This window comes from Podarcis pityusensis (assembly GCF_964106645.2).
Source record: "Podarcis pityusensis genome assembly, chromosome: 7".
In the NCBI taxonomy this organism is placed as follows: domain Eukaryota; kingdom Metazoa; phylum Chordata; class Lepidosauria; order Squamata; family Lacertidae; genus Podarcis; species Podarcis pityusensis.
Genome location: NC_138031.1, coordinates 58,613,848 through 58,631,725, shown reverse-complemented (window position 1 = coordinate 58,631,725; position 17,878 = coordinate 58,613,848). Strand labels below are relative to the sequence as shown.

The 17,878-nt window shown below is 43.4% G+C and overlaps 1 protein-coding gene across 7 annotated transcripts in view; it reads right to left on the bottom strand.

Moving 5' to 3' along the window:
* KIAA0319 overlaps nt 1-17,878 on the bottom strand; it is a 29,442-nt gene that overhangs the window by 5,146 nt on the left and 6,418 nt on the right. For 5 of the 7 annotated variants that reach the window (XM_081014143.1, XM_081014145.1, XM_081014142.1 and 2 more), the window contains 14 exons: nt 14,600-15,336; nt 13,517-13,709; nt 12,301-12,399; nt 11,171-11,268; nt 9,638-9,725; nt 8,475-8,567; nt 8,238-8,370; nt 6,509-6,737; nt 5,292-5,415; nt 4,141-4,273; nt 3,168-3,316; nt 2,400-2,551; nt 1,773-1,911; nt 525-684 (listed from right to left, as the gene is read on the bottom strand). In XM_081014143.1, coding sequence (XP_080870269.1) covers nt 525-684; nt 1,773-1,911; nt 2,400-2,551; nt 3,168-3,316; nt 4,141-4,273; nt 5,292-5,415; nt 6,509-6,737; nt 8,238-8,370; nt 8,475-8,567; nt 9,638-9,725; nt 11,171-11,268; nt 12,301-12,399; nt 13,517-13,709; nt 14,600-15,336 — 2,527 coding nt within the window. Of the gene's footprint in view, nt 1-524; nt 685-1,772; nt 1,912-2,399; nt 2,552-3,167; nt 3,317-4,140; nt 4,274-5,291; nt 5,416-6,508; nt 6,738-8,237; nt 8,371-8,474; nt 8,568-9,637; nt 9,726-11,170; nt 11,269-12,300; nt 12,400-13,516; nt 13,710-14,599; nt 15,337-17,307; nt 17,440-17,878 lie in introns of those variants that run through there. The other 2 variants (XM_081014146.1, XM_081014148.1) reach the window with 2 other exon arrangements.

Genomic DNA, 17,878 nt, shown 5'->3' with positions numbered 1-17,878 from the left:
ATCAAGTTCTTGCAACTTGATTGTTGCAAATATTATGTACATCTGCAGTAGTGCATATTCCACCGATCAGAGTGGTCAAGTGGGCACATGTGGGGAAAGGCAGTCTTGTAGGCAAACTGGTCCTAAGTTGTTAAGGGCTTTATATGCTAATAGTGGCACCTTGAACTTGGCCCATTAGCAAACCAGCAGCCAGTGCAGTTCTCTGAGCACTCCTGTCGGCAATCGTTCTGCAGCATTCCTATGAAGTTATTTTGATAGCGTAACAACAATGTAACTTATGTAATTACAGTGAGTTGAATAGCATTGTTTTTGGCAGAAGATGAACTGCAATGGAACGGACAGTGCTGCATGTGAAAAATACACAGCGGAATGGAAAATTATACCTTCTTGCATCCCTGCTAGTGGCTCATGTCAGTGAGTCAGCCCAATTTTTTTTATACCTGCTCTACATATTGCTTGCCATTGAAACAAAGCTTATTGGTCTGTAGTATTTTGGGTTACATCTATTTTTGGTATCTCTGTACCTGATATCAGAATAAGTGTGTATCTTCTGAACTTTAATATCAGAATCCAAGACGTTCAGGAGCATTGCTAGCTGCCGCACAAGCGTGTCTTTCTGTTGTTCAGTCAGCTGGCCAACTCCAACTTGCAAGATCAGTTCCACAAGTCCATTTTTCTTAGGATCTGTGAATGCAAAAATAATGCTTTTCATTTGGAGCATGGCAAATGTTGCCTTGACATGTGGATGTCAGGTTTCAAAATTAGTATTTACTACAAATTTCAGTCGGCAATAACAAACAGGGAACATGCAGGTTCCAAGCAGATATTTATCATGTGCTGAATACAAAGTTATATTCTCAAATGCAGCACATGAATTTCAGAGGGAACTATGTTATTCCCCATCTCCCTCCAATTTGTCACCCATGCCATCAGAAAATGCAGGTGGATTAATTTATAAAGGTTAGCAAAATTTAGCAGCTAATCAGAAGAGCAGAAAGGAAATGGAGTACCAAAAACCCAGAAAACAAGGGACCAGCAAGATAATAAAATGAAAGGCATCATGACTATCCAAATCAGTATTTGCAGGTATGTGAGAACACAGCATAAAAAGTAATCCATGTTATTGCTTATGGAATCGGAGGCCATTTTTTCATAGGTTTGCTGAGCAGGCAAAACAAGGTGAGTCTCCATGAGACCAGGCTTACATTTACATTGTACTTCTCTTTTCTACCTGCACACTATTAGCCTGTCAGGATGCACCTTGATTAAAAGCAGCTAACCAACAAATAGAAGCTTTCATCTAGCCACAACATAGGGTATGTTGGCCACCTCATCAGGGTCCTTTATTGCATTACCATACAGGCCATGTATGCTCTCATGAAGAAAACATGGTGGTAAGGATCAGAGAGCCACCAAGGAAGTGTGCTGGCTATGGCAATGAGAGGAGGAAACAAAGTTTTGGCTGCAGAGTGGGACAGATTTGAAGGCCTTGATTCAAGCAGTATCGTCACTCCACCCATGACTGGAAATGAAATGAATCAAGACTTCTGAAAGGACTGTACTTCATATCTGCTTTAGGCCCCTGCCTTGAACTGCAATGGAATCAAACCACAACAACTTTTTAGCAGCAATGGGAAATCTGCCACTGAGCTACCGAGCCAAGGTTTCGCATGTGAATGGGTCACCTGGCCTGACAAGATCTTTGCTGTAAGCTGCTTATAGGAGAAGAGGACAGATCTGGGAGGGACAACATGCTATAAACGTCCTCATACCAGGCCGCACTTCTACAGTAGCCATGTCGATGTCTGACTCTCCTTTGCCATCGGTGACTTTCAAGTGAAAGGAATAACTCCCTTCTACGAGGTTGGTCAGCTGCAGGATGGCCTCATGATCTGAGCCATGTATCACATCCTGCAAAAGGAGAAGTCAACACTGCTTCAGATTAATATTCACTCAAAGGCAAGATAAAAATTGCCCAAGATTTTACAACTACCCACCACAAATTGGCCTAGAACAACCACATTATTAAAGTAAGGTCAGGGGTTGGGAGCCTGTGGCTTTTCACATGTTGTTAGGCTGCAGCTCCTACCATCTATGAGAATTGACTGCAATGGCCGGGGATGATGGGCGATGGAGTCTGCCAACATCTCTCCCACCCTTCCTACAGCCAAAGAGTGCATCTTCAAACCCATGGGTTTGGTTTCTTCTACTCCTATTTTAAGACTGCAAAGCTGAGACTCGGATCGGCTTGCCCAAGGCTGCTCCATGCAAGTCCAATTTGGATCCAGTGGGCCATACTGTTACATGGCAGCAATGCAAGCAAAGAGTACGGTGTTTGGATTTGGATTTTTTTAAACAATACATTCAATTTGGCTTCATTAAATTATTAAAATACTTACCCCAGCTGCTGGGCTCTGGCCATCCCGAATCCAGAGGTAAGACACAATCCCTTGGTCATCAGTAGATTGTGAACCATCCAAAGCAATGGAGTTATTGGGAAGAACGAGGATGTGCTTGCCCCCTGCATGAGCCTGGGGTGGGCGGTTGCTTTCTAAACAATAAAATTGCAAGAGAGGAAGAGCTTTATTTTGAAGAGTTGAGCAGGAAATAAAAGAATAGGAATGGAAATAAATAATAATAATAATAATAATAATAATAATAATAATAATAATAATATATTTATACCCCACCCACCCGACTGGGTTTCCCCAGGCACTCTGGGAGGCTCCCAACAGATTAAAAACACACACACAAAAATCAAACATTAAAAATTTCCCCAAGCAGGGCTGCCTTCAGATGTCTTCTAAAAGTCAGATAGTTATTTATTTCCTTGACATCTGATGGGAGGGCGTTCCACAGGGCGGGCGCCACCACCGAGAAGGCCCTCTGCCTGATATAGTATCCCAAATGCCTTGCTCAGATGAAGAAGACTCTCAGAACTTGGCAGGGCTCAAAATCCACACTGAAATAATTCATTTACCAAAATACTTGGTTGCTTTTCTGATGCTTTAATATTTTTCATAGGACTATATTGTGATATTAATGGAACTGCTCTATGCTGTTTTCAAATGCTGTTTCTTGTTGTGAGCTGCTTTGCACTCAACTTCCTTGTTGGGAGAGGAGCCTATAAACCTCCAATCAAATGTGAATGGGGCAGTGAGCCTTACCCTCCTTGACAGTCACAGAGATTGTGGCTGTGCTGCTTAGTCCTTGGCTGTCTTTGACGGTCAGTCTGAAATGGTAGGTTCCAACGTGCAGGCCTGTGACAGTTGCAACTGCGCTATCAGTGTCTTCCATTTGCACAGAGGTTGGGCCACTGCAACGGAGCAAAAAGAAAAAGGATGAGGAAGGCATAACTCAGGAACCAGATTCAACTCAGTTTAAACAAAAAATGCTATTTTAGTAAATGGAGCAAGTTCAAGGGGTGGTGGCATGAACATTTTTGAAGCTTTAAGAGAATACTTCTTCATGTTGAATAAAAGAGCCAATAGCAACTTCCACACTAGCTACTGAAACTGGTGAGAAATGCAAATCATTTGGCTTCTTCAGGTTACCTCGTCAAACAGGTTTAAACAGTGTCAACATTCCATCTGTAGCAGGTAGAATTTGGCATTTTACTTCTTTAAACTGATATTCACTTGAGGGCCTGAAATTCACTTGCAAGCCTCCTTGCAAACTTACATAATGGATGGCGGTTTTAAAAAGGCCAAGGCTTGCAGGTTTTTCAGATTCAGCCAGAAACTTTACCTAAGAGGCCTCAAAATTCAGTTCAGAAATCTGAGTGGCTTTGAGATATTTGTGATATGTACCGGGATGCCTCTGAGATCAAATGGTAATCCCTGAGAAAAGTACATTCATCTTCAACTGAATTATGAAAGTTCTCATTAAACTACCACATTCTTCCTCTGGAAGAATAATTGTCTAGTGGACAATTATTAGCATTCTACAAAAAAAACAACAGTATTTGGCATGAACAATATTGATGCATATAAACTTGGGACTTTGTTTGGTTCATGCAGAAACTAGCAGAAAGCCTAAATGGCTCCAATCAACCCCAAGCTTTTAAGTTCCTTCTGTGTAACATGGTAGGAGACACTAGTTTGGCCCCACCAGATACGTTCCTCCACTCTTACAAAATACCTGATATTCTCCCAGTGATAGTAAACAATGCCTAAGTCATCAGTGCTCATGCTTCCATCAAGAACGGTGCTCTGGACAGGGAATGTCAGCTCCTTATCTGGCCCAGCCACGGCTGTTGGGGGGCTATTCTTTTCTGTAGCGAAACAAAGCAAAAATTGCTCAAAATACAGTCTGTGTTTTCTAGTCTGTAACTGACAAGGGTTATCCTCTCTCCCAAGTATTAAAGGGCTATTGTATTAACGGTACCAGGAGTGACTTGGAATATCACTTAATCCACCTCTCGTCCTGTGTCCTGGATGAGAAAGCAATGCAAAGAGCATGCCTGAGTATCAAGAGTCCCCTCTCCTAGTAAACAGAGGAGTAAACACACATGGAGCACTGCAACATGGCTCCCTCTCTCTCTAGCATCAGACAGCAAGGAGAAAGAACAAAGGACAATAGTCCCACTTCACAGAACACAGTAACACAAACAGCCTGTCTCCCTCACTTCCCACTCTGTGGAGTCAAAACATATACCGTCATGTGATAGACAAAAATCCCATGACTGCAATCATGGAGCAGGAATTCTAACATCCTCACAGTAATCTGCTGTGAACAGTAGTAGAGGGTTCAAGTTCTATTTCACACCAAGGACAGAAATTGGCCTGGCGGCCATGTGTTCCAGGAGGGACAAGCAACCTCCTCCTGGTGGCCCAGAAAAAGCAGTCACAAGGCTTAATTCTTTCATCTGCCATGCCACTACTTGGAAGCAACCTTTGATGGCAAAGCTGCAGTCTTATGGGTTTTCCATGAGTTACTCAATGAGATATGAATCAGTGACAGCAATACTCAGGCAACGTATTGCAGATGTTGAATGCCAGTATGAACTAGGTTTAACCTAAAAAAAATCATGCTAACTGACAAAGCACTTCAGCCCTATAGAGTGGGTGGGGCATTTGTGAGTTCAGCTCCTATTATTGCCTGGCCTCTGTGCTCAGCACATTCCTAAATAATGGAGGCTGCCTGGCAGGCAAGCAGTCTTTCCTCCTCCTCCTCCTTCCACTTACTATTAAAGGTCAGATTTAGATTTGTTAGCTCGTGTACATAGAGGTTCAACAGCCAGCCAGCTGAAGGATGTTCTGTTAAGTCAAATATACTATAAATCTGCCTACCGGGCCGGACAATCACCGTGACTTCAGCTGTAGACTGCTGTTCAGCAGAATCAGTAACAGTCAGCTGAAATGTGTATTCGCCTTCTTGCATGGACGATAACTGGAGGTAGGGACTCCTCACCCCCTGGGTAATGAGGTGCGGGAGGAAAATTGAGAAATAATGAGGCAAATGTTAATAGTATAAAGCTTTCTATTATCGTAACAAATCTTTATACCAGTGGTTTTCAACCAGTGGCACTCTGGGGTGGTCAGGGCATAGCTGTCAATGTTTCCCTTTTTTAAAGGGAAATTCCCTTATTCTGAATAGGATTCCTCACAAGAAAAGAGAAAAGTTGACAACTATGGGTCAGGGGTGCTGCGAGAACACTGGTCTCTGTCCCTCTTTCCTTCTCTGCCTCCTCTGATGCCCTCTTGCATCTCTGCCTCCCAAAGGCTTCTGCGGTTGTTTGTTGCAGCAGACCTGGCTACAAGCTTCCCAGGCAAATGGTGTCTCTGGGGCTGGACAGGGGGTGCTTCCCATGCCCCTGTGGGGCAGTAGAAGGAGGCACCTCTCTTTGAGGTTGGGGGGGCAGCTCAAAGACCAGAGGGAGCAGCTGTGGCTGCCCGGAGGACTCCCAAGGAGAGAGAAGGCTGAGGGAACACTCTACAAGGGAGGGTTCAAAAAGGGGTGAGGGGCTGCCAGCTCTGCAGGCAAGGGGTGACATAACTGGGCTCCTGAGCCCCACAGGGGTGCCACAGAAAGAAAACCTCTGCATTATACAGAAATATTGTACCAATATTTCACAACCACCTGAATAGGCTTACAATATTCTGCAGAACTTCGAACGCAACAATTCAACATCTGTGACATTAAGTGTGGTCACCATGTCCAAAACTCACTATTGCTCCTTTGCAATGGTTTGCCTAAACACAGATGGTCGGATCCAGACTTGGTCGCAGTAGACCCACTGAAATGACTAATTTTTAAAGTCCCATGCAATATTTTACAGGGTCCACTCTAAGTATGGTTTCCAGGTGTCTTCCTAGCCAGGGCAAAAATAGAAGAGACTAAGTGTTTCAAGGTAATGTTCACCATTTCCTGCACAATACAAAGTGCAACCAGGCTTTTCTTGCCTGTTTTCACCAAGCACCACAAAACTCCTGATCTGAAAGCTACTGGATTCGGGGGGCGGGGGGTTGTGGATATTATTAAATGAGGCAAGACGATCTCCATTTACCTGCATTGCTACCACTTTGCCTCGACTTTTCGGGCTCAGGGACCACTCATAGCTGACTATCTCATAATCATCACTGCTCTGATTTCCATTCACTGTGACGGAGTTGCAAGGCAAATTGATTTCCTGATTTGGCCCTGCATTGGCAACAGGAGGGAAATCCACTTTTTCATGGACTCTCAGTGAGGCTTCTGTAGAGTTAGCTGCTCCACTGGAGTCAATCACTGTTAACCTAAAAAGGAAGAGAAAAGATATGTGAATAATTAATGATATTGAATGTGTGCTTTCTCCCATTCTCAAAATTCAGATGCACGGATTTCTTCTACCTCAGGAGCGCAGAATCCAGAGACTATGGACCTAATTAGGTCCATCTAGGGTGGCCACACATCTGGAATTTCCCGGACATAGCTGGAATACATCAGTCAAAAGAAGTGTCCAGGAGGAAATTAGTGAAATATCCGGGAAAATACAGACGTATGACAACCCATGTAGGAAGTCTAGATTTTGGTGAATTTCCTTAAAAATAGCTCAAGAACTTCTTCTTGGGGGGGGGGGGGGGAGCTCAACAACTTTGCCAAAAAAAGCCTGACAACTATTGTGTTCAGATTTTCACTTTTTGAAATATGGCAACCCTAGGTCCATCAGGCCTTCGAGATTGGCCTGCCAGGCTGGAGGCAAACCACACCCACCTTTTCCATGTCTGAGGTAATATACAATGTCAGGCATAGAAAGGTCCATTGAATCAGGCCAATAGCCCATCTAGTACAGCATCCTGTTCTCACAATGGCTGAACAGTTGCCTGTAGGAAACCAACAAGCAGGATTCGAGCACAACAAGAACAAGACTCTCCCTTCCTGTGGTTTCCAGCAACTGGTATTCAGAACCAGTCATCATGGCTAGCAGCCATCAATAGCCCTCTCCTCCATGAATTTATCCAATCCTCTCGCTGCCTGCTGTGGAAGCAGGTTCCATAGTTTAAACACGGACTGTGCAATGAAGTACCTTCCTTCCATCTGCCTTGAAATCTTCCAATATTCAGCTTTGTTGGGTGTCCACAAATTTTAGGGTCATGAGAGGAGAGGTAGGTTCTCTCTTTCCACTTTCTCCGTGTCATGTATAACCTACCGACTTCTATCTTGTTACCTTTTATGTTTTCTCTAAACTAAAAAGTCTCAAATGCTGCAACCTTTCCTCATAGGGGGAGGTCACACCACCCCCTTGATCATTATGGCTCAGGACTGCAATACCTCAAGGACCGCCTCTCCCCATAGGAACCAACCCAGACCCTGTGATCATCCTCTGAGGCCCTTCCTCATGTGCCTCCTCCACGAGAGGTCCAGAGGGTGGCAAGTGGAGAACAGGCCTTTTCTGTGGTGGCTCCCCGTTTGTGGAATGCTCTCCCCAGGGAGACTCGCCTGGCACCTTCATTACATATACAGTATTTATGGGCCAGACCAAAACTTTTCTCTGTAACCACGCCTTTGGCTGATTAACATTCTATGGCCTTTTAAATGTATTTGTGGGAGGGGGATTATTGGTTTGTTCTTTACTATTACACATTTTGTGTTCTTGTTTTCCATTTTTATGTTGTGAACCACCCTGTGATCTTCGGGTGAAGGGCATTATACTAACTAAATAACTTAAACAAAGAACTTTGGTTGCCTTTTCCTCTGACTTGTCCATGCCCGAGTTGTGGTCTGAGGAGCCAAACGCAAAAATGTAGGCCTCTCACCTGAAAGTGTAATTGCCAGGCACGAGGTCAGACAGATGTAAAACTGGTGTATCAGCTGATGCCTTCTTTTCTCTAGGGGGGCCTTCAATTTCTTCCCAGTGGTAACTGGCTATTTCAGTATCATCAGTACTTTCTGTGTTGGAAAGGAAATGCCACGGAATCATAAATTAATAAGCTGGTATCCCTGTGAGCAATTCTAATTACACTGCAAAGCCACAGTTGCTGCCTGGTACTTACGATTCCCATCAATGGAAGCAGAAGTTGTAGGGAAAGAAATTTCCTGGGCTTTTGGAGATACGATAGCAACAGGCGGCTGATTTATTCTGACAGCTGCGGGAAGGGGAGAAACAGAACCCCATGCTTAATTAAATAAGGCCATCCTGCACGACTCAATCAGCCTGAGATAGCTTTGTGCTTATTCCACAGCCAAAAAGCATTCACTAGTTGCTGAACAAGATTAAACAGTTAATATAAAAGCAGTAGGTTTAAAAAAAAAGTCATAACCAATAGAAAAACCGATCCTTGTAAATTATGATTTAGCAAAGCCACCTTCTGGTACAATCCCAAACTGGATAAATTGTGCCTGGCTTGCGGTTACAGGGAACAACTGAAAAAACCACCCAAATCCCAGGTTTCTTAAATTCTTAAGCTGGCAAAGACCAGAGTCCAATTCCCCCAATTCAGCCAGGAAGATGACTGCGTGGGCCTTGGGCCAGTCACAGTCCCCTAGCCTAACTCTACCTTGCAAGGTTGTTGTGAGTAAAAATCAAATGAGGACAAGGATAACCAGGTATGCCACCACAAACTCCTTGGAGGAATAAACATGGAATAAGAAATATTTCAATATCCCATTCTGTTGGATATGTGAAGTACACCACAACAGAGGCTTACATACATCTGCACCTCATCATATTTTATAATAAATGGGTCCAGAATGAAGGGGGGGAGATGGGTGCAGAAACCAAAAGGCCCATGCAAGTGGGCAAGTCATACCCAGCACTCAATACAAAACTATTTACATGGGCAACTTGAGTCCCTTTTCCACCTTCTTGCCCCCAAATGCTATACTGTAGATCCTGAACATGCAGCAAGAAGAGGGGAGGGGAAACACTAACATAGAATGTGCAAATCAAGTGCTCATCTAGGGTAACTGCCCCACAAATAAAATCAGAAGAGCAGGAAATTACAAGGCTGGATGCACTTGAACATTTATCACCCTGTGGTTCCCTCTAAAGGCAAAGCAGGAATGTTACACAAATGCAATATAAAAATGTAAAACTTTTACAGCTGTTCACTCTCTGATGAAATTCAGAACTGATTAAAAGAACCATTCATCAAACTGGCATGCAGGTATGGCGAGAGGAGGATATTAGTTTTAACTGTCTGAAAAACTGATTTACCTGGTTGGACAGTGACATTGACAAATCCTTCTCCAAATGCATTTTCAGCAGAAACAGTCACTTTGAAGACATAGGCACCTACTGGCAGCTGTAACAGAGGGTTTTTTAATGTATCTCCGGTAACACATAGGACTTCACATGGCACAATATAACAAAAAATGCAAGAAGTTTGAGTGTGCATCAAACCCAGAGCTTAATTATCATCATGAAGAAGCATCTCTGCTACCACCCAGAATGACTTAGGGGTGCTGGGGAGCAACTCAGAACATTGCAGCTGTGCCTTCCAGAAGGCTGATGTCAGGGAACTGCCATCGGCTCAGGGGCGAGAGGGGAAAAGCCGGATGGATTGCAGAGAGCCCCCAAAGATTGTGGGAAGCAGCACTTCCTCGGCGGAGGAAGGAAGCCATGCCTCTAGTGGAGAGGAGATGCAGGGCTTGGAGGAGGCGAGGCGGTGCCAGGACACCTTACCTGAGCAAAGCGGGGAGGAGAGAGGTCCCCCGTTACCCACGCCTTCCTTGAGCAGTAGGCGTCCGCGCAGAGAGGGGAGGCACAGACTGGGCATTAAGAAACTACTCTGCTAGTGAAGGTTTAAGGACCGCCCACTCTCAGATTCTGCCAGTGAATGAGCCAGCCACGGAATAGAGGAGCTCTGCATTCTAATGGTTTTTATCACCAATAAGAAACCATTAAAACAGACTATTGAAGCATATTGCCTGATTGCTCTCGAGCAACCAACCGATACTTCTAACAGCTGAAATAAAGGAAAATGGTATATATATACAGGTAGCACTGGGTATGAGCTGCGTAGAAACAAGAAAGTATTGCAGAGACTGGAAGCGCAGCCAGTAAGATAGTCTACCATATTCCTGAACTGCCTACGTATAAGAGTTGCTCAGGCGACAGGGTTTAGTGAGCAGGAAGAGGCTGGGGCAGAGAGCAGTCCAGAATCAGAAGCAGGAGAGGAGGCAGGCCGGGAGACAGAGACGAGGCAGGCTGCTGAAGAAGCCAGGGAATCTCCCCCTTCTGCTGTGACCAGCTCCTCTCCCAGAACACACAGAGAAATGAAGAGGGCAGAGAAAAGAGAAACAAGGGGAAGTAGCCTTAGCAGTGTGAAAACGGGGACCTTTGGTCCTTGCAACTGCCACAATGATGCAAGACCTACTGGGAAGAGTTGCTGGGATCACTAGGCCTGCATTGTTTTGGTTTCTTTGAATAAAGAGTTAACTTCACGGGCACCAGGTGTTTTATTACAGACCTACTCCTGACTCTGGCTCCTGACACCAGGGCTAGAACAGCACCAAGTTCTTTAGGTGCCAACAGGTATATTTTCAGGAATCTCACTTGGTGCCAGCCACCAGGAACACCACCCTAATCTGGAGAGAAATAGGCCCATTGACAACGGCAACTTGTAACTGACACGACTGCCTTACAGCAAAGCATCTCTAACGCCATTACCCACCGTAGCTGAGTGTGCATTTTGCCACACCCTGCGGTAAACACGAGTCAAATCTCCCTAAGGAGCAGCTCACTTACTTGAGAAAGTTTCAGCGTTGGCGTGTGCTTGCCCTCCATTTCACCATTGTAACCATCAGGGTGACTCATCAAGCTCCACTCATAACTATAGGCCGATTCTGAAAAGGAGGAAGCAGCACAGCAATTGGTTATGGTTCTTCTTTGGAAGAGAGACCTGATCCTGGCTCTGATGTTCGCCAAGCTTTCACGGGGCAGAGAAACGTAAAGCCCCACTGCCTTCCACCACTTAAGGTATAAGCGGAACATTTTACAGTGATGGTCTGCTCACACAATTTATTTTCCCTTCTACTTGGAAGGGTAGAAACTGCATGAGAAAGTCCTCCGCACAAATGAACATCAGTATGGGGTACAGTGAAATGAAGAAATGAAATGGCAATCCTACATCATGTGAAGATTGCATTAGTATCTGAACTGGGACCAGTTATGGAAGAATTGTGGTGCATGCATGATCACTGGCAACTGTCCCTATTTCCTAAAAATTGAACTAGCCAAACTGATCAACAAGCGAAGTTTTTATACATAATCAGTATGAATGGCCACACCTCATAAGCCAGCTAATATGTGTGAATTACTGGTAGAATTTCTGACTTTCATACTGTGCAATAATCTAACTTTTCCCATCAGTTTAAAATGACTTTGTCTCTGAAAAAACTTCTATCCTTACTTCCCTCATTTGTTCTCCCTGAGCTTACATAAAGCTATTAAACCTTATTTACCTTTTTCGCAATTAAAAGTTGGTGCCAAACACAAAGTTGATACTCAACATTAGCTGTGTCAGCCAACAACGTTCATGCAGATTTCCCAATTTTGCATACATTTACTGACTTTGCACATTTAATATCTGAATAATTTAGAATCTTACGAGAGAATAATTGGCCCAGCTTAAACAAAGCAAGTGAACCATGCTTGAATTCACACGCAGTACCACCCCTTCATTTGCAAGAGGAAGAAATAAGGGGTTTCACTTTGCAACAAACTATAGTTTTCCATTTCAAATGAATGTGGAAGGAAACTGGTTTGGGCAAACCATAGTGTATTCAGATTTTTGTCGATAGTCTCTACATGGTTTCTAGCATAAGACGAGCAACTTGGTGCTTTTCTCCTCCATCCCACTTGCATTAAGAACTCACCTGAAAGGAATGGTGTGACTACAGATGCATGCAATTCAACGTCGTTTTCTGGCAAAGTTACTTGTAGATTATCTCCAGCCGACACCAGGAGTTCCTTTACTGCGTATAATTTTTTTAAAAAGTTATTTTAAAACAATGTATTGAGGAAAGCATAGCAAGAATTTTCTATTGCTGAAACAGCTGGGATAGCTCAGTTGGTAAAGCATGCAATTGCAACTCTACAGTTCTATGATTCCAAGTATATTAATAACATTGGTTTGGGACAGTTGTTTTCTCATCAAGACTTGATGAATCTTCCCTCTGAAGCTTAAACTTAATAATAATAATAATAATGCATTTTATTTGATGAAGCATTAAGCAGATAATTTATTCAGCACAAGGATTTCTCCCTGCTTTAAAAGATTCTTCTCTTCCTCACCACATGCAAGCAGCTAAGTAGTTTTTTACAAGCCTGATTCAAGCAACAGTTTGAGAAGTTAGCACTTCTAATTTCAGTGCAGTCCTAGATACATCCACTCTGAAGTACCGTATTTTCTGTGTATAAGACTATGTTTTTTCTTGAAAAATTAAGCATAAAAAGTGGGGTTGTCTCCCCACTCCCTCCTTTGGCAATCTTTACAGAACTTAAGCTTATGGTTGCCATCAATTTGATTTTAATTAATTTTTATAATGAAATGTTTTTAGAATGTTGCACTATTTTATTGTTGTTAGCCGCCCTGAGCCCGGCTTCGGCTGGGGAGGGCGGGATATAAATAAAAAAAATTATTATTATTAATACATGGATAATGATGAGGTTGGACGGGCGATTGGTGGCTGCTATGAGCCGGAGACTGTCAGTGGTGTTTTGGCGGGTGATTGATTGTTGCGTCAAGTTCCGCAGGATATTGGCTGCTGCGGCAATTGGGTGGGCGATTGCCGTTTGCTTTCGGTGAGCGATCAGACGATTGGTCGCTTCGTTGATGTCCGTGTGATCGGCTGTGTTGGTCCTATGGGTGAGCGATTTTTGGCACCCCCCCAAAAAAAAAGCTCAACAACAAGTTTGGGCAATTTCCCCCCATTTTCTCAATTTGGAGTCCCAAAAAAGAAGGGGCTTCTTATACATTGGGGCGTGTTACAACACAGAAAAGTACGGTAACTCCTATTGAATTCAGTGGGGTTTACTCCCAGATAAGCACAGTTAGGATTGCAGCCTTATTCTCAAAAGAATTTACATTACCATCTTTGGTGGCAGAAGTGGGCAACAATACTTGATCTGTGGCAGTAGCTTGGGTGAAAACAGCACCAGTGGGAAGGGATGTGGCATCATCCTGCATAAGATTCCGCAGGTCTGATGTCTGAGTTTGTGTTGCAGTGGTGGAGAGAAACCCCAGGGTGTCTGATGAGGAAGGATTATGGGAAGTTGTTAGAACCTACAAGATGAATTGCAGGAATATATAATTATTGTGTATATTTCCCCTCTCACATTATGACACACATCGTAAACACTGTATTGGAAGTAAAAGTGCAAAATTATGTTACAGCTAGAATCAATTGCATTTACCAGTGACATATGGGATGAGAAACATTGTACATTCCCAAGTCCCAGCATCAAATATTTAAGTACCTGGGCAAGTAGATGACTGGGATTTATCTAGCTCTGCTATGAAAACTGAACAAAAAACCAGGGTGGGACCGCTGGAGATAAAGAAACACACACCCATGCAAATTCTGCAAAATAATTCCCTCTACAAGCAGTGAAAGCAGTACATCACCTGGCACCCTCATAGCTATATAGGAGACCAACAGTAAAGTGAGATGATAGCACACAGAGCAAAATGCTTATTAAATCCAGGCGACAGAAATTTCCTGTCCTTCTGTACAACTAGCACAATGAAATCTTATTTGTCTGAGTTGCCCAAAAGATATGCAATGCAAGTGGGGGGGAAAGGAAGTATATTTAAATTAATCTAGGCTTTCCTAAACTAATCTAGGATTAATCAGCACTAATCTAGGCTTTTCAGCTTTCACAAACAACAAAGACTACTGCTAATTTTCCGCATTAACTAAGGGCCGTTTCTTAAAATCAACTCCCAGTTACATGAGCAAGAATTTAACTGCCTCAAACAAAAATTAGGCCAAAATTCCACCAGCACCGCAAGCCTTTTATCAATTTTATTCCATCTTAACAGGCATGGGTTCCCACCAAAGAATTCGGGGGGGGGGGGGGGGAATCTAGTTTGGTGGGAAACCAAACTATTTTATTTGCAGATTTCTATGTTACTCCAATGCTATTTCAAAAAATGAAATACTGGTAGCATACCTCTTCCTGCCAGGTGCTGTTGGTTTCATCAGGCGGCTGAAAACCTAATTCATTTGCAGATTTCTCCATCATGCCCAACATGATCTCTGGCAACTCTCCAGGACGTTCGGTGATATGATTTCCCTCGGATTCATTTGCACCTGTAGGCGTCTCCAATGGACCTCTCTCCTCTTCACTTCTGACCAGGTCAACATGTTTGTCTCCATCACTGAGCCCTGAAGAATTGAAGCCATTCTCAGTTGCCACCAACAAACTCCAGTCAGCATAGTTCACATCCTCCTTCTCTTCAGGTTTGAGGCTCAGCCGAAAGGGGTTCTGCTCCGTATCTCCATATTCATCCGGGTAGTCTGGGCTCTCCTCCCGACTGAGGAAGGACAGCTCCTTCAGGCTGCTGACTTCGTCTGATGGGTCTCCCTGCAGCGCCATTGGGCGGAGGACCTGCCCGTATCCCAGCGGTGCAGAGGGCCTCTGGGGAGGCCTTAGCACAAAAGTCAAAGAGGACTTCACCTTCTCCATCTTCTTGGGCTCGCAGTTCCCTTTACGTTGGCAACTGACGATGTAGCAGTGCCGTTCAAACATCCAGGACAAGTCGCAGTCGGAAAGATCGCAACAGGCTGCCGTGCAGTCTAACACCGACACAGCATGGGGGACCCGCATAATCTTCATCGTTTCTAAATTAGGAGATATTATTGCATCTGAATACTTGGCGCCTTCTCTGCACTGTTCGCAGAAACACCCTGAAATGATAGGTACTCATATCACAAGAGAGCAGGAGCACTGAAAAGTCCTTCCCCTTACAATGCATTCTCATAAAAATAAAAAGCTTCATTAATTTATATTGATTTAATGTAGCCTAGAGAGTAGTCACTTTATCAACAAGGAATCACTTGAATCGTCACTCAAATAATTAAAAACTCAATTAAAAGTAACAAGAATCAGATCCCTTCTTTGACTGCACCTTCCTTCCAAACTAGCCTAAGAAAAGGGGGGAAAATAAATCACAGCTCTTGTCCAGAGAGCAAAAGATGGTTTTCCAACTAGAGCCTGCTCCCCCTATTTTTTGAAGTGACATATCACTGCATCCATCTCGCTTATTTTGGAGAGAGGTACAATGAAAGGTCTTTTTTTTTTAAGCTGCCACTGAAATAGGGGTAGCACACAAAGAAGCTTACTAGGCAATGCGGCCTGCTGAGTCACTGAAAAAGAGAGCATCTGGTTTGCAGAGAATCAGGGTTAGGCACTTCTACAAGGGAAAGAGCTATCCTCTGCTTTCAGCAAACTACTGTATTTCTGGGATCCTACTGAAGAACCAATTCAGACAGTACACAAATGACTAATTAACAGTAAATGATGTGGCGATGGTGTTTTAAGACCTTGATCCCCCCCCCAGTCTGTTCCCCCCAATTATACTTTGTCAGTTGTTATTTTTGCTGCTGAGCTCTTCCTCAGAATCAAGTCGCATAAGGCATCTCAAGCCTTGCCAAAATGCGCCTACAGCATTTTATGTTGCAATCCCACGCCCCATGGGCATGAAGGAACTCAATGAAAAACCACACAGATGGGGCCCATTGGAAGGTCCTTTCCAGCTAATCACTGCTAACGTTCCCAGCCAGGTGAGGATTATGAGGGGATAAACTCTCACAGTTGGCCTTGCAGGTATGGCTTGCAGATGTGGTTGTTTTCATACTCACACACATAAACCCACCCCTGTCACAAGCAAGGAGGTGGATTTCACTCTGTTCATCATGGGCGTAGCCAAGGGGGTCAGTGAGGGGCAGCTGCCCCCCTTAGATCAAGTAAAACAATAAAAACACTTAACTAACTGACCAATCACATCAGTTCTGACCCCCCTAACAAAAGTCCTGCCCCCTCCAATAAAAATCCTGGCTACGCCCATGCTGCTCATGCATGCATGCAGATGGGACAGTAGTTCAAACCGAAAACAGGTGGAAGTCTGAAGTGAGTGGATGGATAATGCAAAGGATAAAGGTGCAAAACTGTATGAATAAGGACTATAAGGAAGCCGGGAGCTGAGCACTGCACAAGGCACTTCAGCATATCAACTCTGACTCTGCTGTATTCTTGGGAGGGACAGCGTAAGTTTAACTGTATGAACAACATGGTGTAAACTGGCTTGCAGAAGTGGTGGTGTAATCCATATACGACTTTTATGTTTGCTGGTAATTTAGAAGCCAAAACTCATGCTGTCAAATGCACTTATCCTAATTATATTATATTATATTATATTATATTATATTATATTATATTATATTAAAATTTATTATTTTTTTAAAAAAATCTCCACCTAGCTAAGTTCATCCCATTAGTTTCTTAATGGTGAATGTAACCAGAGACCTGTCAAATCAGACTAAAGATCCATCAAGCCCATCATCCTGCCTCCAATAGTGGGTAGCCAAGCAAGAGGGGCATCTCTAATATCCCAGTCTTAAAATAAAAACATAATGGCAAATGCCATGATTTTTACACAGTCACTTTAATTTCATTGTCAGTGAGTCAGCAGAACATCTGACACAGCCTTCGCCCTTTTCAGTATGTGTGCAGCAAGTGAACAGATATCTATTAAAAAGTGAGTTCCACCGAATCTTTTTGAGCCACATACAAGTGGCCTCTCTATCCAAAATACACATTGGGCTTGGCTCTGTTACTATGAACTTAAATGCATCTATCTAGGTCTCAGCTGTAATTACCTTTAAATGGCAGTTTTCTAGGCCTTGTGGGTAGAGACAACTGGATGAAAGCAAGATGTCAGAAACAGGACACAGGCACCAGTTTATTCCCTTAACAACAATGTGAGTCAAATTGGCTTCAGCTTTACAGATGGTATGGAAAGCATGGACAATCTGTTCGGTATTATTTATCTAAGGTATTTATATCTTGCCTTATCACCAAATGGCCTCAGCATGTCCTACACTAGAAAAAATAAAAACCATTTTAAAAAAAACACAGGGGAAACAGTATAGAAGACACATGACAAACAAAAGTAACAGGGCAAACTATGTCTACTCAAAAAGTGAACCCTACTGAATTCAGTGAGGCTTACTCAGAGGTAAGCATGTAATAGGATTGCAGCTAAAGCGAAGGCGTCAGAAAAATTCTCACAGTGTAATGACAGTGTTCTGTAACTTGGCTGAAATTTTAAATCTATACCTTCCTGTGCCTTTACATCAGTGGTCAAGGCTGAAATTCTATGTACACTTTATGGTGCAATCCCCAATAAACTCAGCAGGGTTTACTTCTGACTAGGTGCGTATAGAATTG